The sequence below is a fragment of the Crocodylus porosus genome, unplaced genomic scaffold (genome assembly GCF_001723895.1).
Source record: "Crocodylus porosus isolate Cpor-Errol unplaced genomic scaffold, CroPor_comp1, whole genome shotgun sequence".
In the NCBI taxonomy this organism is placed as follows: domain Eukaryota; kingdom Metazoa; phylum Chordata; order Crocodylia; family Crocodylidae; genus Crocodylus; species Crocodylus porosus.
The window spans coordinates 79,007,498-79,034,807 of NW_017728931.1; the positions used below are offsets into that span (position 1 = coordinate 79,007,498).

The 27,310-nt window shown below is 41.9% G+C and overlaps 1 protein-coding gene across 2 annotated transcripts in view; it reads left to right on the forward strand.

The window, feature by feature from the left end:
• PTPRR (protein tyrosine phosphatase, receptor type R) overlaps positions 1-27,310 on the forward strand; it is a 211,627-nt gene that overhangs the window by 181,410 nt on the left and 2,907 nt on the right. For both annotated transcript variants that reach the window (XM_019543212.1, XM_019543213.1), the window contains 4 exons: positions 3,500-3,637; positions 13,483-13,593; positions 14,773-14,930; positions 19,504-19,617. In XM_019543212.1, the coding sequence (XP_019398757.1) occupies positions 3,500-3,637; positions 13,483-13,593; positions 14,773-14,930; positions 19,504-19,617 (521 nt within the window). The remainder of the gene's footprint in view (positions 1-3,499; positions 3,638-13,482; positions 13,594-14,772; positions 14,931-19,503; positions 19,618-27,310) is intronic.

A 27,310-nucleotide genomic window follows, 5' to 3' on the forward strand; every position in this document is an offset into this window, starting at 1 on the left:
CCAGATACCCGTAAGGTGTTTTAAAGCTTCTAGAAAGAATTGGGCCTCACCTGGGTACATCTCCTGTGTCAGGGACACTATCTGTAGCTAATCCCTGAGGTTTTTAAACAAAACCATGTATTTTGTGTTAAGGGTAATGGTGTGGCTCCTTTTCCCTTGACAGAAAACATTTTGAACTATATAGATAATGCTCAGATTCTGATGATGCACGTACTTGGTAAAGGCTCAGTTTCACCAGTTACACACAGTCCATCAAATCATCTACCACAACCATATTTTATTAGGAGGAAACAAACAGTCATCGCTGAGACTGTCCAGTAGACCCTCCACAAACTTGATAAAAGGATATTTACAAAACAGTTCTTTATAAAAAGGCTGCTAACAGCTATAGCACCACACAGTATTCTCAGGTGGGATTTTGCTGGTGAGCTCGCCTAAATAATTGCCTAGCATGGGGTTCCAATCTCCCTCACAGCTCACGAATATAATGAAATCTGTGTTGTGGTACAGACACCAGTCTTGCAAGCTGTTTAGCAGCTCGTACAACTCTAAGCATGCATAAGCGGTGGTGAAACAGGCTATAAATGTGTCTGTGTTACCTGAGAGCATGTAACGCTCTTTGGCATGCTTCCAAGACACACAAGCTGTCTTATCATCAATAATGTTGCAAGATGAAATTTCACGGGTGGGAGAAAAGAGGTAGCCAAAGTGTTCTTCGGGGTCTTTCGCGATGCTGGTGTTGGGCAAGTTGGTTTGCTGACTGAATTTATCCCACAAAGAATTTAGAAACAATTTTGCCATTTGGCACTTTGCGGGGTTGGGTTTTATACGCTGTGGGCATACAGTCACACCTTCTTTTTGGAAGAAATTGGCCACATATCTCTCTTGTTTTTCCTGGTCGGTACACCAGGTGGGATAGCCCGAGGCTTCCTGCTTCTGTTGGAGGTGAATTTTTATGTACCATGAAAAAAGGGTGTTAGACCTCTCGGCAAAATGCCAGACTTCATAGATTTGAGCTGCTCTGTACCCCTTGGTGATAGCTTTATTCAATTCTGTTATGTACCACGTGCCCAGGAGGGCCCTGTCTTCATCAGTGTGGTCGCACTTTTGCTGCCTTGTTTCCACACAGAGGCGGCATAGCATGAACATAAAAGTTTCCCGTTCACCCTGATGGGTAGCACGGGGAAAAAAGTTTTGTGGTGGGTACAGTTGCACCCTGGCTATTCTAAAATAGCTTGACAGGGGTTGGAAATTGTCATGAATGATTTCAGGGTGTCTGATTGGCTATTCCTTCATTGTGTTTATGCAAGGGTAAAGACTGGTAAAATCATAATAGTGTATTTGTTTGCTGGGTTTAGTTTGATAATATAGACAGATGGCATTAGTTCTCCCCCAAAAAAGAGCATCCCTAGGCACCAGTGGAGAAGGGAGCTGGGTTCCGCTTAAAAAATCTGCAAGTTCCTCATCCATTTCGAACAGAACCCTCCACACATGCTCCCAAATGATCCTAACGATAAACCCCTCTCTCTTGAGCTAATCAGTCTTGTACAAAGCCTGATATTTCAAAAACCTGTAGGTGGGCCCCATCAATAGGTTTTGGTCTTTCTCATTGTAGGAAGTGACACAACCATGGAAAAAAACACCCGTTAAATTCAAACGCTGTAGGTTCTCCATCAGTGTTGGCGTAGCCATCTAAAAACTAGGAGCCTACCTGAAATTCCCCACCCTGTAAGGCATGTCGAATTTGAATATTTTCTTTGTACATTTCTCCAAGATGTAAATTAGCCACTGGATATATGGCTTGAAAACCTCTTTTGCTGTCTGTGCTAGTTGTCTGGAGTGGGGGGAGAAGCACTATGGTCTGCAGTTCCAAAACCATAAACCTATACATGGCCATACAGATGGAGGCGAGTGTGATGTATTGGAAATGATCTATGCAGTGTTTACTCTTTGGAGTTCACCATCTATTTTCACTCGGTTTACCTGCCACGTCATTTTCATAATCTCATCCCTATAGAGGCAGCAGGGCTCTTTCAAAATGTTTATGCCCTGCTGGCAATAATAGGCCAGCTCCTTTTGCATATCAAAGATCTTATCGCTGTTATCCTGAGACCATTCTAAAAACAGTTCTTTGTCACCAGACTCATATTTTCATCACAGTAGTACTCCACCTTTGGGAGAGGTCCCATATAATTTTGTTTTTTTGCCGTGTTAAAAAAATGTGGGAAATAACTTTTGCATCCTTCAACTCCATAGCCTGTGGAAGCCTGCTAAGTTTCAGTGGCAAAAAGTTTAAAGAATCTGTGAAACAGATGCCTATCCTGGTCACTTCTGTGCACATGAGTGTACCATCCTGGGTGATTAGTTTCATGCCCATCTTTTCCTTCAATAACTCGCTAACAATGTAGTAACCATCATAGGCTACTTCACTGTCAGGGCGGCTAGGATCTGGAACCAACTTCCAAGTGAAGTGGTGCTGGCTCCTACCCTGGGGGTCTTTAAGACAAGGCTAGACAATCACCTTGCTGGGGTCATTTGTCCCCAGTACTCTTTCCTGCCTTGGTAGGGGGTCGGACTTGATCTGCTCAGGTCCCTTGTGACCCTACTAACTACGAAACTATGAAACTTTAATGCTGGACCCAAAATCAGAGTGCAAGTTCACAGGTTTCCTTTTCAAGTGAAAAATATGAATACAATCATGTCTCATTCATTCCCTCCTAACCTTTCGCTCTCTTACTAGCTTTTATTCTTCAGTTTGTCTCAGGGTGCACTTTATACAAACAAGCTGTCTTTCATATAAAGTCTTATTTTATTCAACAACTACAGATTGGAACACCCTAGGGTATGTCTGCCCTGTGACAACAGCATGCCACATCCAAGATGGCTCTGAGCATGATCCAGCAACTTTCTCCCGCTCTTTGCATTCTCCAGGTCCAGAAATACACTAGTGAAGATGCTGCATGGTTATCCTGAGTAACCATTCTCAATCATGGTGGGGACTGATGTCTTGAGAGGGGCTGTGGAGCCTCTTCATTGGTCCATCTCTAGGGTTGGGGTATGCTCAGCTTGTCCCTGCTGAAGCATGCTGTTGCCACAGTATAGACATGCCCTAAATTCTTAAGGTTCTTAAGGTTAATGTATTTAAGATCACTTTTCCTGTCATGAATCTTCTTGGTCTTACCCATCTTCATATTCCCATTTGAGTGGCTTAGCATTCTACCAAAAAGACCAGCTGTAGGAGCACAGAGAGTGGGCGTGCCAAAAAGAAACTGAGAAGGCAGAGAATTTTCAGCGGAATCAGTAAGGCCCCATGGAATAGTTTAATTCTGTGAAATTGGTAATTTCAAATTAAAAAACTGTTCTTCTAGAAGGTCTTTTAGCAGCTCTTCTAATTGCCATACATACTTTCTTTTTTATTTGTCTTGTGGTCTAGATTGCTTCAGAACTTTCACCTAGCATGAATTAAAAACTAATATATTTGTATCTGTTCCTTCACTAGGGTTACAGTGGCAAGGAGAAAGCTTTCATTGCAACTCAGGGACCGATGATTAACACCGTGAATGATTTCTGGCAGATGGTTTGGCAAGAAGACAGCCCTGTCATTGTTATGATCACAAAGCTTAAAGAAAAAAATGAGGTATGACACCAATTAACTAAACCAAGAAATAGGGTGTGTAGACTAGGCTTTTAGGAAGAACCTCATGGAAAATCTGATGATTCCAGCAGTTAACCACTTGTAATAGGCATTTTGGAAAAAACCTAAGTTGGGTGATCAGATAATCCATTATAAAGCAAATGCAAGAGATGTATAGAAAATATCCTTATATACGTTTGCCTGTATTTATGTTGCTGGGTTGTTTAGAATGAGAAACACTCCACTAATCTTAGGTCATCTTTCTAAATAAAGGATCACTTCCTGTTACTGTTTTATATATAAAATGTTTTCTTTTTGAATACTATAATGTTCAGAGAAATTCACCATCTATGTTCCAAGCCCACATTTTGGAACAACTGAAGACAACTTCAGTGCCCCAGGGGTCAGTCCTGGGGCTGGTTATGTTTAATATCTTCATTAACAATCTGAAAGATGGAATGGATTGCATCCTCAGCAAGTTCACAGATGACACCAAGCTGGGAGGAGTAGTAGATACACTGGAGGGCAGGGCTAGGATTCAGAGGGACCTAGACAAGTTGGATGACTGGGCCAAGAGAAATCTCATGAGGTTCAATAAGGACAAGTCCAAAGTCCTGCACTTAGGACACAATAATTCCATGCACTGCTACAGGCTTGGGACCAACTGGCTAAGCAGCAGCTCTGCAGCAAAGGACCTGGGAGTTACAGTGGACAATAAGCTGAATATGAGTCAACAATGTGCCCTTGTTGCAAAGAAGGCTAATAGCATACTGGCTGCATGTAGTAGGAGTGTTGACAGCAGATCAAAGGAAGTGATTCTTCCCCTCTATTCGGCCCTGGTGAGGCCACACTAGAGTACAGTGTTCAGTTTTGGGCCCCCCATTGCAGAAAGGATGTGGACAAGTTGGAGAGAGTCCAGCAGAGGGCTGTGAAAATGATTCAGGGACTGGGGCATATGACATTTGAGGAGAGGCTGAGGGAACTGGGTTTATTTAGTCTGCAGAACAGAAGACTGAGGGGGGATGTGATAGCCTTTAACTACCTGAAGGTTGGTTCTAAAGATGATGGAACTAGACTGTTTTCAGTGGTGGCCGATGATAGAACAAGGAGCAGTGGCCTCAAATTGCAGCAAGGCAAGTTTAGATTGGATATTAGAAAAAAACTTTTTCATTAGGAGGGTGGTAAAGCAATGGACCAGATTACCTAGGTAGTGGAATCTGCATCTTTGGAGGTTTTTAAGGTACTGACTCAGCAAAGTCCTGGCTGAAGTGATGTAGTTTGAAATGGTCCTGCTTTGAGTAGGGGGTTGTACTAGCTGATCTCCTGAGGTCCCTTCCAACCCTAATTTTCTATGATTCTATGAACTTCTGGTAAATCCAACCCAGGTTTTACAAGAGACCTGCTTCATCCCCAAGAATAATATTTGAATATGTTTAATCAATACTAAGGAGACATGTGCCCGGAGCCACATTAAAGTGGTAAATACATTAATGGATAGGGAGTGGTTAAGCCAGTCTTCACTGCAGTGCCTCTACACAGGTTGCCCAGGCAGTGTTGACATGTCCTGAGAACAAAAAGATTGCAACTATGGCTGCTCAGAGCAACCATTCATGTAAAAGGCTGTCCAGCCCTGCTGCACATGTGCACAGTATGTCCCTTGCCCTCTGTGAGTGTGGAATTTAGGTTAGTCCAATTTAAAAATGTCAGGAAAGCATTATAAAGTACATCTGTGCTGAAAAGCTAGGAACAGACATTACACATAAACCAGTTTAAGTGATCAGAAACTGGTTTAAACCTGTAGAAGAACATAAGTTCAGTGCACATAAACCAGTTTCAAAATGGCTGAAACTGGTTTAAGATAAACCTGATTGAATATATTATCAGACTTAACTGATTTGGGTCAAACCAGTTTAAGTAATGCCTGTCCCAAACCTCTTCCCGTTTTAAGTTAAAGTAGAGTCCCCCAGCATCCCAGATGCTTTGCAGCGCTGGGCTGGGCTGTCTGCTCCAGAGAGCAGACCTGGTCCTGCCCCTCTGCTCCCTAGCGAGAGCTCTGGCAGAGACTGCAGGGTCTGCCTGGCTTCCCCCACCCCATCCCCCTCGCCACTCGCGAAAACTTACCCCACTACAGTATGGCCAGCCTAACAAATATTTGAGAAAATACAGAACTTTTAAACATTTACTTTTAACACTGTGTGAGAAAAATGGCTTGAAAGAAATGTCCAGTGGTTTCCAATGAACTAGGAAACCCTATGTTTACCTGAATTATGCAGTCCTGCTTCAGTAGTATTTATCAGCAGTGTTATGGACTGATACTGATAATTTCCTCCTAATAAAAGAGGGTGAGGCATCTTTAGTAGTTCCCAGGCTACAAGGAGAATGTCTGTGTTTACACAAATTGTTCTGACATTCCAGTGAGAAATGCTGGCAAGAAATGTTAAGAAATTCCGGATTGTTAGCTGAGTTATTCTGTTGTTTTTCTTGCTGCTGGGAAGAAAACAGTTTCAATGTTTACCATTTTCAGTGCATTAACTTTTCTATTAAAATATTTACTGCTTAGAAAAGAGGCAAAAACAGCTGCTGTTTAACAAAATAACACTTTGCAATTTTTGCTGTTTTGTTCTCTGCAGCATTGCCATCATTTTCAGGGTGGCTTGTTTATAATATGCACACATAGACATGCACATTAACACGCTCCTGTTCAAAAGCAGCAGCACCCCCGCCAACCTCTTACCACCCCCACTCCTGTTTCTTTCACCCTCTCAATAATCAAATCAAATCTTAGATAAAGGCTGGCATGCCTTCACTTTTCTCCAGCTAAGGACTGGAGCCATAGTGCATGTCCAAATTAGGGAACATAAAAATAACAATAAAGATTTCAGACGATGTAGCGTTCATTTCTTTAGCATAAGTAAAATCCTTCATGACTTTAGTTTCACAATTTAGAGTTCTGATTTGATAAAGTTACAGTAATGAAAGTGAGTCATATATAAGGAAGATAAAATTTGGTCTAAATTGAGGAGTTTTTTTTAATGAGGGACATTCAAGAAAGATGTAAAATGGTTGAAATTTGCTGTAATAAATGTCTGTTAAATTAATGCAAATACATACAAAAGTACATTAGAACATAGAAAATAAGATTAATTTGGTCTGCATAACAAATGCATGTTTCATTTATGTCTCTTGTTTCATTGTTTCATTACTGTCTCTTGGATTTAGTTCTGATAAATCAATGGAAACTGATTGATCAGTGGTAGGAGAGGTTATAGGAACTGCAGTGTGATTGGTTTTACGGACCAAAACCCAGAAATCTGGAACTGGAAAACATAATATCAAGCATTGATTGGAAGATCCACCAGTCAATATCCTCAGCATGAAGTGAAATGTACGCACAAGTACTTTTGCAGACTTCTGTGTTAAACTCTGACTTGTGAAATTATGAGTTAGAGTATATGGGCTAGTTTCTGTCATATTTATTCATTCAGTGAATTAATAAGAAATTTACCTGAATAAGTAGCAAGTACCTGGGAACTCAGCTGTAAAATTTTAGGAATAACAAAGTCTTATTTCAATACAATTAGGATAAAGACCAAGAATGTCCTATGCTGAATATAGATTTCTTGCGTTTTAAATAAAGAGAGGAAAAAACCCCTTCTAATCTTATTAGTCTTTATCCGTTGAGTCATGAAAGTGAAATGTTTTCATCATTTAGTCACGACACTGGAGCAATAAAAATTTAGACAAACATCCAGAGAAGGAAATACACTATTTTATAGACTTTTCTGCCATCAAATAATCTGCATACAATACCTACATAATTTGCATTTACAATACCTACTCCATGGACTGTATACATTTTGTTTACCCTCAAAATAATGGCAATAGTATTACATATCAGGCAGGAAGCATATTTCTAAAGCATAAATAAAGTCTACAATCCACTACTGTGAGAAATGTTTTTACACAACGTATGGTTTTCCATACAAAAATGTTTGCAGTCATTCTTTTGATACTTTTGATGAGAATGAAAGAACTGTAGCTGTTGGAAATACTGGATCTTGTAGAATTCACTGTTAGTTTAGTGATGACTGGTTTCTGCAGAAAATAGTTATTGGATAAAAGGCATAAACAGCAGTGGAAGAAAAACCCATATAATCTCTCTCCATCCCAGGGCAATAGCCCTCTTCCTAAGATTCAGAGTCTTGATCTTCTTTGCTGAATCTCCTTCTGTTTCTTGCTATCTTGTCCACCCAGAAACCCAGTGTGACGTCTGTAGGTATTATAGGGCTTGCTCGTGGTGCCCTGTGCTCGTCTGCCTACGGGTGGTGACAGGGTAGACCTTGGCTCTGGATCACCAGCTCTGCCAGGAAGTGGATCTTACGTTTTTTCTCACCTGCCATGACTTTGATGTCCTATATATTCCTGGGAGGCAGTGCCCACAGTGATCCTGCCTGGTCTTGATCCCTGTGTCTTTGGTGGGGCTCCAAACCTCCCCTTTACCCCAGCCTAGCCTCTCCAGATGGTGTTTTACAATGTTCTTCTGCAGCCAGGTTGCAGTGCTGCCTGTTGTAACCTTCTCTGCACCCCAGGGTGTCCTAGTGCCTCTTTTGGATATACCCTTCCAGGGGCTGGTCTTGGCCTGTGCTCAAACAAAATCAAAATAGCAAAAGAAATCACAGAAAAAAACCCTGGCTGCTTCTCAGCTTTTTGTCAGGCTCTGGCAGTGTCCCCCACCACCCCAAAAAACAATCCCTTAGTCCATTCTCTGCTGTGTGCTAGCCTGCCCTGAACCCCTATGAACATACACATAGGGGTGTCCCCCTTGTGCAGGAAGGCTCTATCTGTGACTGTAGATTTTTCTGGATCCTCTGTTGGAAAAACTCCAGTCCGGAGATTCTCTCTGGCCTTGTGGGCTCCCTCGCTCCAGATCCAGAGCTGCAGCTCTGCTCCGGAGATTCCCACTAGCCGCTTGTTTGCAGGCCTCCGCCTGCCTCAGGGTCACTCCTCCAGCGTTCCTCAGGCCTGTTCTGCAGTTTCTGCCTGCCGAGACACTCAGCTGCTCCTCTCCCTGTGGCCTGCAGGGAACTAAACCTTCTCTGCCCCTCCCTGGGGCTGGAAATACCTTTGAGTGGCCTCCCTCCACCAATCCTGAGCGAGATGCTGCTCTGGAAATTGGGTTGGTATTTTCCTTCCTTTCTGGGCTGCAGCTGCAGCCCTGCTGGTCCTCCATGCTGTAAGTTCTGTCTCACTCCTTCACACCCAGCTTTTACAGGTAGGATGTGGATGCTGTCAGTCCCACCTTGCCCATATTCTGGTGGTTATGGCAACTTCCTGGAATGTAGAGATACAAGTTCAAATCACCTCCGACTGGGTGGAGCTATGAACCCAAGTCTCCCACTTCTGTGGAAAGTGACCTAAATCCTAGGCTACTGGCTAAAAGAGTATTGGATCATCCTTCCTCTTTTCATTCTTTGGTAGGATCGTGAGACTTTGGAGGCACATAGTGTGCTGCCCTTCATCAAATACCTGAGGAGCAGGAATTCACATACATCTCTCCTTAGCTTTTCCTACTGGCGACCAGTAGGCAACTTCCTATTTAGTACCAACATGCTCTATAGATATATAAATCTGCCTACTGAAAGAATGGGAAAGTTATACATCTTCCCACAAAGGATCACTCTTTTTTGGCCAAATGGTTCCTTAGCTTTAGACATCTAATAGAAAGAATAGGAATTTAGGCAAAGTCTTTGCTTTGAGGATTGCAGTATACAAATGTTCCAGTAGTGGGCTCCTCAGGGTCTGAATTAGAATTAATATAGTTTAGCATGACTTCAGCAATAGACAGTTGAGGTCAGGGTACGTACGTAAGAGTAGGAACTGCTTTGTCATAATTTATGAATACTGACCTGCTTACTGGAACATTTACTGTATGAAGATGTCAGTATAAGACAGAAAACAGGAACAGGATTCTTAATCCACTTCTCCAGAAACACTCAAGGATTGTCAAAAGATAACATCAACTTTGGTAGTTTTGAAGATTTTACTTCCTCCATATGAACTTAAAAAATCACTTTTGTCCAGAAAGTCCTAAGCCAGGGAACAGAGAAGAACAAAAGAACTCTGCTATCTGAAAAAGGATCTGTTTCCCAAGAAAAGTATGTAATTGGTCAGAAAAAACATGCTATAATAGAAGCACTACATTGTTTCTAAGAAGCCTGATTGCTCATTAAACATTACTGGCCATAGACTCCTGAAAAGAACAGTGCCAAGGTTGGACCTGTTGGAAAGGTATAGTTGATGTACATGGAACTGTAGCCTAGAGCCTAGTCTAAGAATGGAAGAATTACATAATTCCACATAAGGAGAGGTAAAAGCATGAGGTCTGATACTTGAGGAGGGTGATCTCAGAGAGGCAGGACTGAGGATTGAGGTAGAGTTAAGGCTGCAACTACGTTGGAGGGTAAAGGGGGCAAGAGGCAAGGACAAATATTGAAAGACATTAAAGATCATGTGATACATTTTGTGTGTAAATCTCTTTTTAGTTTTAATGGTTGATTCTTTTTTTTTTAAACAAGGTCAGACACCAGTTCCGAAATAAATAACCCTGAAGTAGAAGGTCATAGTAGAAAGCAGCTAATCAAATTAAATTAGTCCTTGGTAGGAATTTGAAAGAAGACAGAGATGATACTTGCCATACTGGAATGGGCAAGAGGTAAAAAAAGACATAGAGGTACCATTGGGAGCAATGATGTGAAATGGAAATGGAGAGGGGAGGGACGCAAGAAGTGTGAAGACTGTTAGCTAATTGTAAATTCAAGACCAGTTGAGACAGAGTTGTTATTATTGAATGTGATTATGTTGGCACACAAAACCCAGAGAAGATCATGTGAAGATGGTTCATAATTTTACATCTAAATGGTTAAAACTACTTTTAGACTCCCGTGTGTAATTCCCATGAATCTGGTTATATGAAGGATTATGCAATCATCCCCAAACACACATAAATAGAAAGAACTTAACTACTTAAGTACTACCACGTACTTAACTACTTTCTAAATATATAAAGTAGGCCATTTATACAGGGTTAAAAAAATTCTGAGGCACTATAACAGTGGTAAGGTACAGATGCAGTACTACCAGGAAAAGCAATGGGAAGTGTAAGAAGACTATTACTCAGTGGGTGCATCTACACCTGCACAGTTATTGCTCAGGAACTTAAATTACCATGCAGTAACCTAAAATTTCTGTGCAGTATGGTCATGCATCTACACGCGCAAGCCCATACTGTGCCGTAACTATGGTGACTTATGCTGTCTTGGGCGTAAATTTGATCCCTGTATGATGCCAGTTAGTTACTGCTCAGTTACACACATGTAGACACCTTACTACACAATAGTGCTGTGCACGGGGACTGACTTGGATCTAACCTCAATCCCAAATCAGACCACGCATAGTGTTAATATGCTTTAACGCCTGCACCTGTAGACACTGGCCTATTTCTGTTTACTGAGCAGTAAATTTAATGTGATGTAAATGCACGTGTAGACATGCCCAGTAAAGATCTAGAAAAACCTCTCTATATTCATAAACACAGTAGCCATATCCAATGCAATAAGTGTTTCCTGACAATATATGCCAGGTTAGTTAGTACAATGGTTAGACACTGGCTGAGTTTTGAACAGGTATAACTTGCCTAATAAAGTTTTCTTGCCAGTGAAGTTAATGGTTTTGAGCAAGTTGCTTCTTTCAGACTTACGGTTCTGTGAAATTTCTGCACTATTGTGTCTGTGCTCCGCAATTCTATCTGTATTGTAATAAATCTTTTCTGAGATATTGCCTTTTTAGAAGAGTCTGAACCAACTGATTACAGCTTTATTTTCTTTCTTTTTTTGGTTATAACAAATAGAGAGGTTTCAAAAGATACATGGAGACTGTTCTTAAAAACAGCCATTATTGTTTTACTAAAAGTAGATAGGATATTGAAGCTATTAACTGAGGACTATCTTAATGAACAATTGCAATGTCCACCCAGTGCAAGCTGCCAATTACCGTGCTAGTAGAGAGTCAAGATAAACATACTTTCAGAGCTCCTGAAGTTTTCGGCATGGTACTCTCATTTATCAAGAAGTCTTAGAGACTGACTGTACCATTGTTGATAGTCAGGGTGCAACTGTATATTTTGACTTTTCTTTTCCCATATTAGCAACGAAAGCTACAATCCCAGGGAGGGGCATGTCTTTTAGATCTCAGAGCTGATAGTGGCTGCATGTGTCACATTGGGTGATTTGAACTTTTGAATGCTTTTGTCACATACATTTCCTAGAGCATTTTGTCAGCATTCTTGGTACCTTCAGACAGGCGAGTTTAAGATGCACAGTAATTCTTCAAGTCTTAAAATGCAAATGATGACATCTTTGAATGAAATGAAGTAGATTGGTCAGTATAACTTGAGTTTCAGAAATATGTGGCTTTCATACATCTCAGAGTACTAAGGTAATAAGCGTCTATTTTTAGAAAAGTGTTTATACTGTAGAGGTGTTTGTATTCAGCTCAATCAGCTATTGGGCTATCAGGTTGTCTAGAAGTTTAAATATCTTGCTAGATGATCAGTTCTTGCATTTAAATGGAACTATACTGATTTTTCCCTTACCTCTAGTAATATTTACTGAAAATTGTGTTTTATGGTGGCATATGATATTAAAGTGATTATTTCATTTCACTATATAATAAGAGTTGATAAGTAGCTGCTCTCTGAATTGCTCTCTCTTGCATCAAGACTTCTTAAACAGATAACATTCTTGTAGATAACAGTGGTCGTAGAAAACTTGGTTTTGGGGTTCTTTTTTTTCCTTGTCATTGCATTTTACAATGTTGGATTTCAGTGTGAATTTGGTCTGAATCCTATTTGAAATGACTATGCATTAGCAGCTGTGATGTATCAATAGATAGATAGATACATCACACAGTACTGCACAATAGATAGATTTTGCTTTTTAAGTGTTATCTGCCTCTGCATCTGCATCTGCCTTTGAGCAGATGTTTAGCAGGTAACTTGTTCACATAGTATAGTACTTTACTAGTTCCATAACAATGCTCTGTACTCATAGAATTGTTCACGAAATTTAGTCAAGACAGTGAACTTTTTGATTTTCATTACCACTTAGTTAAAATTCTCCCTTGTTAGGCCTTGACTTACCAAAGTATTTATGTTTTTGAGTTCATCAGGTTGTAAGACTACACCTAAATGCTTTCAATCAGGGCTCTCAGTAGTAAGTAGAGTTAAAATTCTTGTTAAGCATTAGATGCATTCTAAGTCCCTTATTCAGTCCCCATTTACAGGGACTTCTGCTTGAAGAGAAACCATATTTAGGATTTAACTGCATAAACTTGTAAAATGTTTAATTAAAAAAATCCACCCTTAATTTGTAATTTATCCTTGCTGTAAAATATTTGTCTTCATTTGAACTTGGTTGTGTTTCTGAATAGCTATAATTCTATTCAGAGTGTCCCCTAGTATAGTCTGGATTCATATTTTAAGGTAAATACTTTCAAAAAGATTCTTTGATTATGGATTATGCCTCTGCTTTAGGGGCATCCAACTTAGGCCTGGTTACCACAGATGCTTTAGCTGGGTTTAAAATGATCCGACATTTTCTAAGAATTAGGCCCCAAAACATTAATTCAGCTGCCTACAGCATGCTACTTAGAATGTTTTATGCTAAGGATATGTGAATACTGCCTTGATTGCTTTAATCTCTGCTTGTCAGACAAATAAGTGCTAGTAAGAATCAGATATCAGTATGAATCCAGACACTGATTATTTGATGCCACTGATATTTCCATTTCAGAAATGTGTGCTCTATTGGCCAGAAAAAAGAGGAATATATGGGAAAGTTGAAGTCCTTGTTACCAATGTGCAAGAATGTGAGAACTATACTGTTCGCAACCTTACATTAAAGGTAACAATGTTCTGTGCCGGTCATAGATAAATGTCCTTCAAATATCTGTAATTCTTCCATGCTGGATATTAAGTGAAACTGAAAGGCAATCAGTTTAAAACTGAAAAGGGAGATACATGTTTTTGTTTTTGGCATGATGAATAAATGACCTGTGGAACTCACAGCTACAAGGAAAAAGTGAAACCATTTCCCAATAATATTTATACTAGAGCTATTCTGTATAAGTCTTGCAGCATTAACAGGCCTTAAAATTGGAATAAATTTCACCCTCATATAGTACAATAACTTTAGGAATTCTTCACATGGCTAAAGTGATGTATAGAGCTTTTACTTTAATTGAAACTTAGACCCCTGAAGTTTAACAGGATTCAAAGAAACATTAAAGGTTGATTTGAATGAAGATGATGTTCATGGCCCATCAGAAAAGATAAAAATAAAAGATTAGGATCATAAGGAAAAAGGGGCTTAAAGGGACCTCAGGAGTTTCAGTCCTAAAGCAATACCAACGTCATGCCTTAAAGCATGAACTAAACTTGAACTGCCTGGAATTAGAAAGAAACTGCTACTATTAGCAAATTATTCCATAACTGCCCACAATATGGTAACTATCTCCTGTTCCTGAAACAGCTTGGAGACTGCAGGGTGGAAGAAAGAAATGATTACTCTAGCCCATGTGGTAGTTAGTTCTGTTCACGTGTGTTCTGTATCTAGGTATTGTAGTAAAACCTCTAATGGTAAGGATAAAGAGTAGATAAATTAAGCTATTTCATAAATATGAAAGACGATAGAAGGCCAGATTCTGGCCTGATTCCACTTCTCCTTTGTCAGTCTTTCCATCCCTATCCCACGTTGGAAAGGACAGAGAAAAAGTGATGTCAGAATGGTCCAATAATTCCCAGTTCACTAGACAGCCCACTGAGGAGCACAGCCAAATAGCTGGAGTGGGAGACAATCTGGACCTGAGTACCAAGGCATTCAGTTTATCAGATGTTGGATGTTCCAGATTACCATTGGTGTTTGGCATGATAATATATTTTCAGCCACCCTTGGGTTAAATTGTGCCAGCCTATGTACATATTCCTTCCTTTGGTTTCCAGGGTTTAATGTAATTTTGACAGAAATAAATGCTAAAAATTGTTCGTCCAAAATGCACAATTTATACCTTTAAATTGCTTTCAGCAAGGGAGTCAGTCACGAAATGTGAAACACTATTGGTACACATCCTGGCCTGACCACAAAACCCCAGACAGTGCTCAGCCTCTTCTGCAGCTCATGCTGGACGTTGAAGAGGATAGGATGGCATCACCTGGCAGAGGTCCTGTAATTGTGCACTGCAGGTAATCTCCTCACATTTTCTGAAATTTATTATTGCAAGCAAACTTCTATAGGGGCTTATAGAAAAAAAATTCTATCTTAAAGGCCCTTTCCTCTTTGTATTGGGTTTTTTTGGAAATGCTAAAAAAATGTTTATCCACATGCTTTTATTAAATGCTGATTGTTAGTTTACATTAATGTATTTTAGAAATGTAGTACTTTTTAAATGGGACGAGTTCCTGAACTAATCCCAAATTCTGCTACTGTATTAAGGAATTTAAGCATTTGAAAGCTAGGTTCTGAGGATTGGTTCTTTGGATGGATGTGATATCTTTTATTAGACCAACTGAATAGATGGAAAAGAGTTCTTATCAGGCTTTTGGGTGCAATCACCCTTCTTCAGGCATATGGAAGTCTCTGCTGTTCTGAGACTCCAAGGAATGAGAGAAACTAAAAGTGTGACAGGATGTAAATGAGAATGTAAAAACAAAAGGTAGAGCCTAATTTCTACCTATTTGCATTCTCACTGACATCCTGTCACACTTTTAGCTTCTCTCATTCCTTGGAGTCTCAGAACAGCAGAGACTTCCTATGCTTGAAGAAGGGTGATTGAGCCCAAAAGCTTGCTAAAAACTTTTTTCCAACTACTCAGTTGGTCTAATAAAAGATCTCACATCTACCCAAAGAACTTTGCCTGCCTGTGTCATTAGACCAACATGGCTAAAACCAAAATCCCAGTTCTAAGAAGTAGTTTTCAGTTCTGTTTCTTGTTCATTGCTCACTTTAATTGATACTCATTATTCATATTGTGTGATCCATCACCTAAGTCATGTGTTCTGCCCTATGATCGGATGACTGATGTATTTTTACACAGGATAACAAGCTTCAGGTAAGCATTTCAGGCAAATATACATTTGTGCTAAAATTCACAAATGTTTTTGGGTTTGCAACATTTGCACAAATCCAACTGGCTGAATATATGCAAACAACAACCCATTTTACTCCACAGATCAAATAAACCAAATACTGCCTTTACTCTTTATATGATGATATAATGAGCCTACCCATTCCTCACCCAAATGTTTTCATATTAGAGTCTTGAAGGAGTATTCTACAAACAAACAAATGGAAATGTGCAGTGTCATACTTTATTACCATAGTGTGCAGTGATCAGCACCTCAGAGTACTTAAATGAGATCACAAAAATACTGTGATGAGGATGGACAACAAAAAAAAGGGGGGGCGGGGAATAGTGGGTACGTCTACATGCAATGCGTTAATATGCATTGGCCTAATTTAATGTGCATTACGGGCGTGCATCTACATGTGTGTGCCCTTAATGCTCATTAAAAATGGCAAAATTAAGCTAATCATGCCTATATTTGATACCTACAAGTGCAGATATCAAATTTAGGTGTGATTAGTTAATGCACATGTAGATGCGCGCCAGGTCTGCCCAGCTACTAGGAGAACATGGCAGGGCTGCAGGGACTTGGCATTAACTTTAGTGCCAAATCTGCACATGTAGGCACCTGCCAAAGATCGCTTAATGCACATTAGTTTGATGCGCATTAAATTTAGTCCTGCTTAAATGCACATGTAGATGATCCCAGTGTGTTGGATTCACTTGGCTCTCTCTGCACTAAAGCTAGGTAAATGATAGGGCCTACATGACTGATGTGGGGAGGGAAAAATTTTAAAATCCTTTGTTAAAAGAATTAGAAAAGTTGTCCAAGAACAGTTAATCCATGGGAAAATTTGAACTGTATAACACAGCCAAGAAGTTTGATGTAAAGTGTTCTGCTGTGAGAAAATACTGGCCAATTCAGAGCTTTAATTTATACACTCCTTTTTTCAAGGATCCAGAATATTTTGGAAAAGAGAACACACATGCCTTAATTTGCTTAAATTAGTGCCTCTGTTTTCCCTGTTTGATAAAACATCTCTAGCCCCTTTTGGACATGTTTACCCAAATGATCCTAGTGTTCAGGAGTACAGCTCACACCCAGCTAAGGAAATCAGACTTTTCTTAAACTGCTAGTTTTGCCTCTCATTAACATCTTATTTTTTGGCTCAGCTATCTGTATGTGTTTAGTTACTGAGTCCTGTTGATAATCCTGACTTCCAGATGGGAGGGCTCTTGAGTCTCAGATACACTCACATCTTTAATTCCATCAGGTTTTGTTTAGCTGTAATATGTGTGCTTAATCCTAACAACACTTTACAGTCTTATGGCAATCCAAAATATTTTATTGCTGCTAACTTAACCTAATTCAAGAGAACTATAAGGTGCATAGATGATTGTATACTTATTAGATAAATCAGTAGTCTGTGAATTTTGTTGTCTTATGGCCAACAGTTGTGAAGAAGGAAAACATTGCAGACAACTTGAAGCATAACAAGCCATTCAGGTGCCTGGGCAGTGGTGATTTCCAGATACCACTGTGTGACAAGCATGATCGTGTGGCTATGGTGGAAGCTGTTTTTTTCTGCTCTTCCCTCACTTGCCCCCAAGTCAGCACCTAGGGCTGTTGCCCTGGTTGCCCCACCTTAGTTCATAGAACCATAGACAATTAAGATTGGAAGGGACCTCAGGAGGTCATCTAGTCCAACCTCCTGCTCAAAGCAGAACCATCCCCAACACTGCTGCAGGCAATATCCTTCCTATGCTGTACTCTCTGTCAATCTCAGTTTTAACTTTTTAATTTCTTGTGGCTGCCTGTGACAGGAGTATCACTACTAGAGCCTTTCTATTGGTGACTCTGCCCTCTTGTTATGGGCCAACCACCTGCTTACTCATCTGCCATGCCTTGATCTTAAATTGATTAATTGATTGATGTAATTAGCAGGAGGCTGCCCCCCAGTGCCAGGGGGTGCTATCTGCGGCTCCTTTTCCTCCCCTACACTGCAGCCCAAACCTTGCAGATGGTATTAACGTGGTTTTGACCTGGGCCCTGTTGTGACTTGGCCCTCTCCTTTACCTCCTTGGGGCTTCTCGCAGCCCACCCCCCCTTGCTCTGGGGCTTCTCACTGCCCCCTTGCTCTGGGGCTTCTTGCTCCTTGCGGCCCTGTCTCTTGGCTTGTCACTGTCCCCCTTGCTCTGGGGTTGGGTTCAATACACCCAAATACTGCACCGTCTCTGGCAGCAGGATCCCCCTGCTATCAGGGAGCCCCTATGAGGCCTCCTCCAATCCCTAATAGCCTCACCCGGTCCTCCAGTCAAAACAGTGAACACAAAATCACAAAGCCCCTGGGCTATAACATAAGAAGCTAGACCGTCCAGCCAAACAACATTCGATCCCTACCAGGAAATGCTCCAACCCCCAGCATTGACCAGGGGCTGCTCATGCAGTCAGGGTTCTCCCCTCTGTCTGCACTGGCCGAGTTCCTCCTCCCTTGGCCGCCAGAGGGGAAGTGCCCTCTTGGCCTCCTGCCTGGGCTTATATAGGCCAGGCCCTGCCCCTTCCTGTCAGCTGGCTCCCCAGAGGTTGTCCTGGCAACCAGCACCTGTTACTCCAGCTGCCCTGGTAACTGGCAGCTGGGCCTCCCCCTTCTTGCCACAAGGGGTCTCTCCCGAGCTGTTTTCTGCTCTCAGGTGCAGGGACCTGAATGCTCTGCGACACTGCCACAATGGTTTTTCTGTCTTAGAGTTCTGCAGGGAGTATGTTTCCTGCAGGCCAAGTGTTGGGGACCCTTACTGTGTACCTTACTGTGTATGGAGAAATTGTGGATGGCCAAATTGAGGCACAAAGTGGTTAAATCCTATCATGAAGGCCTGAAACTCATCTGAAATCTGAAGTCAAGCATGATGATTTGGAATTCTGACTCCCAACATTTAATTTTAACTGCCAGATCACATCTTCTGCACGTTTTCCCCCAGCAGGAACAAATATGTAGGAATGGTTTCAGTGAATTCCTGGAACAAATGAAAGGAATGATGGCCCAGTTCCTCAAAGTTATAGGTAGATAGATGCTGGAGACACAAGGGGTGAAGAATGAGCCCACTAAAAGGCATACTGACTCCTTTTCCTCTCTCCAGAGGGAGAGGAGAAGGTGGTGGACAACACTGATACTATTAATTTTTCTTGCTATGTAGCCATGGCTGATAAAAAAGGACTAGAGTGGAAACTTTCCAGCCAAGCAAGGTGAAGTTAGGGAAGGAGGGAAGAGTGCTTGGACAAATCCCCAGGTCTTTTGCCTTTTGGGGCCAGCTTTGCTGCTTATGTCACATCTCCATCATCCATTTCTTAGGTGTAAAGGATACTTAAACTCCTCAGTTTCACTGAAACTTTTGAAGTTTTGCATTAAGTTGTTCCTTCCATATACTTCTGAGGAGAATGAAAGCATATAGGCACAACTGATAGCACAAGGTAACCCATAACTGATAATCTGCTGTAGCATGAAACACATAGATTTGAAACTAAAAATAAATGTTAGCCTTATTAATCATACACCTAACCACTTACCATTTTCTCTTCTCCATATTTAGCACTTTATATATATTTTCTTGTCCATAAATCAGAGGTCAGAGTTTCATGAAGAAAACAAGCTGAAGTAGAGCTGAGAGATTCACCTTTGTTTTAATTCTGCTTTCAGTGCTGGTATAGGAAGAACTGGATGTTTTATTGCTACTGCCATTGGTTGTCACCAGTTAAAGGAAGAAGGAGTTGTAGATCTATTAAGCATTGTGTGCCAGCTTCGAGTGGACAGGTGAGTTGCAATGCAACCATCAGATCAGTCTAATAACTGACGTGCTGTTTGCAATCAATGTTTGTTACATTAAAATATGATGTATTTGTCAGTTAACCTCAAAGAACAGAAGTACTGTAATGCAGAAATACTGTCCTGAAGCCAACACTATACAATATTACAGAAGGTTAGACAAATGACTCCGGTAAATTGTAAATGTGAACTGAAATGCTTAGGTTCTTAAAATGTTAACACACCGCATGGGAAGACTTAAGAATTTCAAACTATCATGCGTAGGATTTTCAGAAAATCTCAGTTGCCCTAATTTCCTGTCCGGATTTGCTAGAGGCATTTTTACTATGGACTTCAGCAAGAGCAAAGTTAGGCCAGGGCAGGGTATGCCTATACTGCTTTCAAGGTGATCCCAAGACTGTGGCCAGGTGCGCTGCTCATCACTCTCAGAAGCATGTCCTGTACAGATCTGGAGAGCCTTCCTAGGTACCTACCACCAGGAAACCACCCAACATTTTTCCAGCACACATTACATGTAGAATGGGAGTAAGTGGGTAGGGTGTGTTCTTGGTGGTGGTCTTAAGATCGCTGTGGAAACTATAGAGACACACCCAATGAGTGCTTTGGGAAATCCCTCTCCACACTTTAACCAAAATATCTATTAACAAATTTTCTATTTTTCTCCTCTGTCAGGACCTGAGTTTGGGGTTTTATGTTTCTCTTGCATGAGTAGTTTTCATTTAAGTAAAGTAGGGAGCTATAACTTCCTAGGTGCAATGATAAGAAACATGGCTGAATTCGATATTAGTTTAATTGTCAGCTCATGGAGGAATTCTGTCCAGTTCAGAAAGCCTGGGTATTGGTAGCAATTTGGCAGCATAGGGCTTCTGCAATATTGGGGGAGGAGGGATCAGGATTCGCACACGTGGCATGGCCAGATGGCCCAGAAAAACATCAGTGGCAGCAACTGGGTCATCAGCACTGGCCCTTTATGCAGCAAGTGGCATTATTTCAGTCCATCACTCCTAAAAGATGCAAATTCCTGCTCTAAGGGGAATTATTTCTAGCTGGATCTTGCAGCTTATGAACATAAATGACACATAGGAGAAGGGAAAACCCCTCCTCTGATTCACAAACTGTCTAATAGAATTTCCCATTATCCATTTGACAGTGTATTTGCTGCCTTAAAAATAAAACGGGATATTTATTTCCCTTTTAGTAGCTCTATTATAGAATCTTTTATATTTATTCTTCATGATGTCCAACTGTGTTTTCTCTATACTGGAACAAACCCTGCTTTTAGGTACACCAATATTCTTATTCCCATCTTGAAACAATTATTCCAAACTTGCATTGGTATAACTGGTCACAGAATCTGACATTGTGTTTTTATTTAATCACTTATAAATATTACTGCACCAGATAGACTTAGAAGAAGACTAAGTCAAATCAGAACAGTGGATATCTGATCTAAATAGAAATATTCAGGGAAGAAGTGAATCTCACAATGCACACATGTATTTTAAAGAATCTCTAAATATTGGAATTTGACATGCCTGCTTATTGACTAGATTCTTATACAGATTGTTGACTCGCACTAATAAATGCTGTAGCTTTTATGGACAGTTTTTGCATATCCTCATTTACTAAAGACTTAAGGATTAGTTGACATAACACATAAATAAATAAGATTTTTTTTCCAGTTAAAATTCAGAAAAACCAAATACTTTGTCTTTCAAAATTATTCATCGTTCCTAGCTTATTGGTTTAATCTGCTATCTGGGCTCCCTCTACACGTTGCAGATATCATGTAGTTAACTGGCTAATTGTACAATTACCTTGAGACGAGCTCCACATTCAAAGTTGCTGTCGTGCCATAAAAAGCTCCAAATGAGGTCTAACTTTATAGCTGGTTGCTGTTGAGCTTTAATTTGCACGTGTAGCAGGGTCTCTCCTCCAACTGGGAGACTGTCCCTAACAGGGCTTCCAGGTGCAGGGGTGCACCTTGTCCAGCCCAGGCTGGAAGTCCCAAAAATAAGGAGACTCTCAACCCCAGCAGCTGCCAACTCTAGGTCCTGAGGGTACCCTGCAGCCACTGGGACCCAGAGTTCCACAACTGCAGATGCTGGGTCTTGGCAGCATGCCTCCCAGTGTTTGGCTACAATCTCCTAGTCCCAAAGGTGCATATAATCCCCAGGACTAAGAGATCACAGCAATTGCAGCCTTCTAGCCATGGGGGTTTGTGAAGTCCCTGGAGCTGGGAGATCGTAGCAGCTGGGAACTTCTGGCTCTGGGGGCTTCACACCCCGCAAGGGCTGGGAGGCTGCAACAGCTGCATCTCCTAGTCATAGGAGTACCCCCATGGTCAGGAGCCCTCACAGTTGAGGGGGGCTCCCATTCACAGAAGCTTCTTACCAGTGCAAGAAGAGCCCTAGATTGGGTTCTCCCTGCACCAGCAGTGAAGTGCAGTGGAAACTAATGCATGATCCCACAGTTGTGCCTCTAGCCATGCACATGTGGCATGGCAGGAGGTCTGACTGTATGAATTATGTATTAGATCCCATTGCACCTTTACCTGCACATGTAGAGGGGGCCCTAGTTCACAGTGCGAGTGAAACACACCCGAGGTCTGCAATCTAATCAATGATGAAGTTTCCAGTCTTAGGGTCAATGCAGCCTCTTGGTATCATTATGGCAATACAGAAAGTTCCTTAAAGCCAACTTGACTTGTCATCTGAATTTCTGCAATGTGGTAGAATCACAAGGTGGCATATGACTGGCAAAATTGGCTGCACAACCCTGTAAATTCTCAGGGCAAGGTACTTACCTGGGAGAGACAGTCTTGCACTCTCTTTTTATTACTGCTGCAGGGCTTCCATTACCAATCAGGAACAATCCCGGGAAAGAGGAAGGATTATACCTGTAGCGTATGTTATGTTATGTCATAAAGTACTGGCAAGATACCAATTTTTGTATGTCTCTAGGGTGAGCTTTTGTGCTGTAAGCAGGTCTATGAATTTATCCCTCAGAGTCCCCTTGTAAAACATAAAAATAAAGGGCACAGGAAAGAAAGGATTGCTTTAATTTACTGAGAGGCTGGCTTAGAACTTTAAGTGAGTTCATTTCTCAAATGCTGTGTTCCCACTTCCTTTCCAGCCAGCCCTACCTGAAAGCATGTAGAAGTGTGTCCCTGGCTAAATCCAGGTCCTGTGGGTAGTGTGGGTAGTGAGCCATTTATATTGCTGTATCTCCATTTTGAGTGAACTTTCCACTGCATGGGCCCACAGCCTGAATTTCAACAGAGCACATCCAACCGATTGTTTATGAAAGACAACAATGCATAACATAAGTACTTTACATACTGAGCCAACTCCAGCTTAATTTGCTTACATGTCTACTACCATGGGCCAGTGCAGCAACTGAAAGTGGAGGAGGCAAAATACTATGTAAAAAATAGCTCCCAAGCCAGGAATTGGAGTCTGGATTAGCTGCATGAAGAATCAGACCCAAAGCTGTGGTTTTCGAAAAAGCGTTGTATTGGGGAATGAAATTCCCAACTAAGCTGTGTCAGTATTTCCTCTGCTCCAAAACTGCAGCTTAAGTTGCAAAAGCTGAGTAATGGGTGGAAGAACCTACTGGCAGCCAGGGAAGCTGTGCTGTGTAGAGAGGCTGGCCTCTGCCTCTCCCAAACCCAATCCAGAGATAGGATTCAACTGCACTCAATGTGGACTGCAGTTTTGCTATGCACATAAGCAAGAAACCTTTGATACCACATATCTTCAAGCTTTTTTTTGGAATACTGTACCTAGAAACTCACTACATTCTTAAAGGCACATTCTTGGAATGATCTTCAATGAGTTTTCTTTTGGTTTGTCAGACAGGATGAAAAGAATTTCCAACATGCGTCAATTCATTGTTTAAGTATTTTGACTAATCACTGAATTTTTTAAAAAAAGGCATCATATTCATTTGGGACCAGACTATGCCCAGCTGCACCAGTGATGAGCAAGGAAAGGACAGAGGACAAGTAGCTTCCCTGCTCTTTGCAGCCCGGAAAAAGAGCCAGGAAAAGTTACAGTCCTTGCACTTTCAGAATACCAGGGACTGTTTCCGTTTTTACACACCCTGTACAGACTAAGAAAAAAGTATGCAGGGTCTTGGTGCAGTTATTGCAGAAGAGCCAGCAGTGCTGGCTAGTCATGCAGAGGGAAAGCTATAATTATAAGCTATCTTCTCTGTACCCCATAAAAAACCTAATTTGTGGAGGTAAATTTTCTCTTGGTACACCCCTTCCTTCTGCTACTAACTCAACCTTGGGAGATTGATGGCGCCCTTTATATTAAATATTACTAATATGCAACAAAAAGGGAAGTCAAGTTTATAACGCTTCTTTGGATAATAGAAGTGACAAGGCCTGCCTGTTTGAATCTGCATCCGTAAAAGACTCCATTGAGCAGCAGAGCTGGGGGAATGTTGGAAGACATCCTTTTCCATGAGTTGTCCATTTGAATTTTTAAGGAAACTCAATCACTTTGACAGCATTTATGCCTCTAGTCCCTGAAGATTCCTGTGAATAACCTTTGCTATTGAAAACACTGGCCCAAAAAACAACAAACAAAAAACCACCTCACAAAATTTTCAATTTGCATATTCCCTGAAAACAAATTTAACTGCAAAGTTAATTTGCAGTAGCACAGATATAGAATTTAAAACAGAACATTGCAATTTTTATACCCCAGTAGGCAATTTGAGAGCTGCTGAGTTTTTTGGGTTAGTTATATAAATTACCCAACCAAGTAATGCCACAAAAAACACATAGTACCTTATGTAGAAAGAATGAGTGACATATTCCTAATGAATGATCTTTAAACCCCAGAATTATTTCCCAAAGAAATTTGTGGGTAGTTTTTGAATACTGAATAAATCTGCTGACTTCACAATATTTGACACATAATGTTAAAAATGGACTATGTAACTCTAATTATATAAAACTACTTGATACTGCAGTATCTAAGTACTTCCAGGACTTTTATAAAAGAAGTAACAATAGCAATCTTCCTTCCTTCCTTTCCAGCCTGTAGGAGAAATTGTTTGATTTGATATGGTAACTATGGTGTCGGTGGAGGGAAGCCTGTCATCATTCTTATCACTGATGGAAGTGAGTTCCATAGTCTAGACCCAGTTCTTGTGACATCTTGACTCCTAGCCACAAACCTTTCCCTCTTGGAAAGCATTTTGATGCTATGTGGAAAGTAGCTATCATGGTGAGGTCTATGGCTGCTAAAGAAGTGGTAACCAGTGGTGAGGGAGAATTAGAGGGATGTGCTCATGCTAAGCATATTTTGTAATGGCTAGAGCTTTTCTCACAGCATGTGATTTCATTCCTAGAAGTAAGAGACTGCAGTAGTCAAGCCTTTGTACATGCCACAAAATTGGCCTTTAAAGCGGCTTAAATGCCCTTTTGCATCGCTTTAATGGTGTTGCTCTGTGGACACTCAGTGGCATATTCCGCTTTAATGGTGTTGCTGTTTGTGACCCCCCACCCCCCAAGGTGTTTTAGTTTGCTACCTAACAAAGTGCAATAATGCACAGGGCGCTGGAAGCTGACATGCTCTGGGCTTGGTGGGCTTCCAGCTCCCCATGCACCGTCCCTGCCACCTTCTCTCGCTGCTCTGTGACCCGGCGGCAGCCCATGCAGGCAGACAGGCTTGACTGAAGAAAAAAAAGTGGCGAAGAGCCTAATCTTCATTTATTTCTTTTTTTTCTCCCAGAGCCTGCCTGCCTGCCTGCACTGCATGGGGGCCCGTGATTCCCTTCACGGCTGTGGTGCCCCCTGGGACCGCCCAGGCTGGGTGCCACTATCAAGTGCTGCCTGGGGGGTGTCACCACTGCCATGGAGAGAAGCACTGCTCCCCCTGCAGCTGTGAAGGGAAGCACCGGGCCCCCACACAGCTCAGGGACCTCTCAGCCCACTGGCAGCTCACTCTCCCCATCCTCCGCGCCAGAGAGGCAGGTAAGGTTGGGCCCCCACACTTAAGGTTGTACACACCACAGGAGTGTAGCTCATTTAATTTTCCCTAAACTGAAATGGTGGAAACTTTCAGTTTAGGGAGAACTAAACCAAATTAAACCCCTGTGGCATGTACAAGCAGCTGTCAAGCCTGTAGGTCACAAAAGTGTTAATCACTGGGTTCATCTACATGTGCACTTAACTGTACAGTAGACTAACTTGCTTCAGTATAAAGCATCACAATCTACAGATGTGGTGCTATTACACCACAACAAACGAATTTTCACCGCTGTAAGATAGCACTGTCAGGGACAGTACTGTCTTATGGTGACAAAAGTAACTGCACCTAAACACAAATGTAAATACTGACTTGGGTGTAAATTGTGCCCAGGCAGCAGGGGGCCGGACCCCGTCCTGCGACCTTACCACATGGCTCTGCTCTTTGGGCACCCTTGTGCCCCAGCCAGCCCCTCCACTGCCTGACACCTCCACTTGGAGCCCCGTGCTGACCCCTGAACCTGCTGCCACCCTGGAACTGCTCTGCCCCGATTCTAACTGCTGCAGTCCTGGGTACATGTGTAAATGCTGTGCCTGGAAGCAATTAATAGCTCTGGCATGAACTGCATTGGAGTTCATTCAGTCAATTTAATTGCATGTGCAGACGCACCCCCTGAGGCCAGATCTGAGCCTGACAAGGAGGAATTGAATCTCCTTAGCAATTGTACATGGAACTGGTGTTTTCTTCATTACTTCCTGCCTGCCTGCCTTCCACTTTGACTGGTTGGCCATCAGCAGCATTAAGGAAACCAAAAGAATGCTGTGGTTGTAGACCAGCAAAGAGGTCTGTGTATCAAAATACACCTCTGAGATGTATTCATGCATCATATCCAACTTGCTAAAAGTTTTAGAAGGCCTGTGGGATTCCCTATAGCAGGGGTGGCCAACCTGTGGCACATGGGCCTCAAGTGACACAGGCCATCTCTGTGTGTGGCACACAATAGATCATGGAAGGGACAGCACATAGGGCAGGAAGCAGAAGGCAGAGCATCAGATGGGGCAGGGAGCATAAGGAGGAAAGCAGAAACCAGAGTAGAAGGTTGAGTATAGAGCACAGGGCAAGAAGCAGAACAATAGATCAGGCAGGGGAGGGGGACTGAAGTAGCACTCAAGGAGGGTGCATGGCTAATTTGTTGCATGCCTGCTGTGTATAATCTAGATACAGGGGAGGGCAAAATATGGACCATGGGCTGGATCTGGCCCACCAGGCCATTCTATCCAGCCCCTAAAAGTTTTGAAAATATTTATCTGCTCCTGGCTGCCTATCAAAGACAAGAGGCAGGGAAATTAGGACCCAGGGGGAGCCAACAGCAGGAGCCCAGCCCCTCCACACCCACCCCTAGCCATTTCCCTGCTTCCCACCCTGCTTCAGCACTGTGTGGCTCCCAGCTACATCACCAAACTGGAGAACATGCGCCCCGCCAGTACCAGGGTGTATGTGTGCACACAGGCAAGGGCAGTGTGTGTGTGTGTGTGTGTGTGTGTGCGCGTGTGTGTGTGTGTAGGTAGGAGCAATGTGTTTGTATGTGCATGTGCAGACAGGGGTGGTGTGTGTGCGTAAGTGCAGGCAGGGACACTGTGTAAGTGAGGCAGGGGCAGTGTGTGTGTGTGTGTGTGTGTGTGTGTGTGTGTGTG